This window comes from Cloeon dipterum, chromosome 1, assembly GCF_949628265.1.
Source record: "Cloeon dipterum chromosome 1, ieCloDipt1.1, whole genome shotgun sequence".
NCBI lineage: Eukaryota > Metazoa > Arthropoda > Insecta > Ephemeroptera > Baetidae > Cloeon > Cloeon dipterum.
The window spans coordinates 38,929,030-38,931,198 of NC_088786.1; the positions used below are offsets into that span (position 1 = coordinate 38,929,030).

General features: G+C 44.8%; 1 protein-coding gene across 1 annotated transcript; it reads left to right on the top strand.

Moving 5' to 3' along the window:
* The first annotated feature begins 312 nt into the window (after positions 1 to 312).
* LOC135942913 (uncharacterized) lies at positions 313 to 1,959 on the top strand. The gene is made up of 3 exons (XM_065489262.1): positions 313 to 597; positions 1,116 to 1,412; positions 1,762 to 1,959. Exons 1-3 carry the CDS (start codon positions 313 to 315, stop codon positions 1,957 to 1,959), a joined length of 780 nt encoding a protein of 259 aa, XP_065345334.1.
* The last annotated feature ends 210 nt before the right edge of the window (positions 1,960 to 2,169 follow it).

Genomic DNA, 2,169 nt, shown 5'->3' on the forward strand with positions numbered 1-2,169 from the left:
AGAGGAATCGGAAATATGCCAAGAAAATATGTTCGAGCACTGTAAATTTTGGAGAAATTTGGCAAAATTTGATTTTTTATGGTAGGAAGGTCATTTTTTTACTATTGCAAATTGTTGAACAAATTGTTTATCGGTCAATTGTTTAAGGCATCCAACAATTTAAATAATTTTCAATTGTTGCCCAGTATCATTCCACTTTAATTTATTCAAAAATCATCACCTTAAATCTAAACAACAATAAAAAATTGTTAATTGTTTTAAAATCATATCATACCATCCATTGTTGGCATTTTTAGAAATCCAGAGTAAAAAATGTCGAGCAGACGGTGTGAGGAAGTGGACAAGCGGCAGCTGGAGCGGTTCCTGGAGGAAATCGCGCGATTCAGGGCCGAGGAGCGAAGTCAGCAGCGCACGTGGAGGGCGCTCGGCGACTCGATCAGACGCAACCAAGCCCTGCTGGCCACCAGGAATGTCTCCTTGGCGCCCATTCTCGAGTCCCTGGACTCCGAAGATGATGAGGAGGAGGAGGAGGAGGACGCCTACAGCACCGTCGCCGAGGACGAGCTCAGCGGCGAGTCGGGAGACGAAGATGCTCAGGTTTTAAAGCCAAATTTTATTTATTTAATTCACCAGTTGCATAAACCCTAAGTGTTCCAAGCCACCAACAGATGGCGCCACCGTAGACTTTCGATTTTAAGGCATTTCCGCTGCGATTTCAGACTCAATCTAGCTATTTTGCTTTTTTTAATTAATTTGCTAATTTTTGACGTGCTGAAAACCAAAATCGGTTCAGCCAATCGCCGTAGAATCGTGAAAAACGATTTTTTGAAATAAAAAAATATTTTCCAACGTTTCTACGGCGAATGGCTGAACCGATTTTGGTTTTCAGCACGTCAAAACTAGAAGCAAATTAATTAAAAAAAGCAAAATAGCTAGATTGAGTCTGATATCGCAGCGAAAATGCCTTAAAACCGCTTAAAACAAAATTTTTAAGAAAGTCTGTGGTTGCGCCATCTGTTGGCGGCTTCAATAACTAAGGGTTTACGCAACTGGTCAATTGTTGAAGCCGAAATTAATTTAATTAGCACTGTCTCGTTACTCATATTTATTTGCAGGATTTGGAGGAGTACTCGCGGCTGCTGCATGAATTTGCAGAGGCGAAGGACGAGGAGGAGGAGTGGATTCGCGACGTGGAGCTGCAGCTGATGGGCAAGGTGCGAGACTCGTTAATCAACCTGATGGCCTGCCAGTTGGTCGTCAAGCAGCAAGAAAAGAATCAGGAACAGGCCGGCAACTCATCCAGGGTGGAGGTTAAGCAGCAGCGCAGGTCGAGCGTGCAGGACGCCGTGCTGGAATCGCGCAGGGCCCGAGCAGAAGAAATCAGACGACAGTCCGAGAAGGCGGCCAAAAAGGTTTTTTATATTTCTATCGATTCCTGAGGGTCGAAAAAGGTGGGATTAATTATTTTACGTGCGAGGAGAGGCGCAAAACGAAACGCACGTTGTTTTGGCGCGCTCTCTCAGCTGCCAATACCTAGCAGGAAGCAAGGCTGTGACGTCAGAGGGGTGGGGGGACGCATGCGCAGTAGCGACCAAAAGATTCAAACGTTTTGCGCGCCAAAGCAACGTGTGATTTGCTTTTTGCGCCTCTGCTTGCACGTCACAAAACGTTTTTCAACCAGAAAAATAATTTATCCCACCTATTTCGACCCTCAGGAATCAGTTGGTTGCAAAATTGATCGAATTTTCGGAAAATTGACAGGTGCAGCGGGCGAAAGCGAGGCAGTTGAAAGCCGGGAGGGCTTTGGTGCGGGCGCTGAGGCAGCGGCGGCAGGTTAAAAAGGAAGAAAAAACCCTGAAAAAGGGGAAGAAAAGGGTGGACTGGGCAGAACTGAAGAAGGACGCAGAGCGGGAGTTGCAACGGCACCTGGCCAACCTCGTGGAGCAAGTCCGCATTTAAATTTGGACCAATTACAAAAATAAATAGTTGAATTTCTTTAAAAAAATATATTTTTAATTTAAAGACCTCATTTGACGAAGTTTCTGGGCCCACCAATCGATTCCTGAGGGTCGAATTAGGTAAAATTGATATTTTTCCGACCAAAAAGTGCAGCTCGACGTGTGAACTTTTTTCCCGCCAAAACAATTTTAACGTATTTGCGAGAGCTGC

Excerpts from the sequence above, each read along its gene's own strand:
- LOC135942913 (XM_065489262.1), top strand. The coding sequence starts at position 313 with ATGTCGAGCAGACGGTGTGAGGAAGTGGACAAGCGGCAGCTGGAGCGG. Across the intron at positions 598-1,115 it reads CGGGAGACGAAGATGCTCAG|GATTTGGAGGAGTACTCGCG; the intron begins GTTTTAAAGCCA and ends ATTTATTTGCAG. Across the intron at positions 1,413-1,761 it reads CCGAGAAGGCGGCCAAAAAG|GTGCAGCGGGCGAAAGCGAG; the intron begins GTTTTTTATATT and ends GAAAATTGACAG.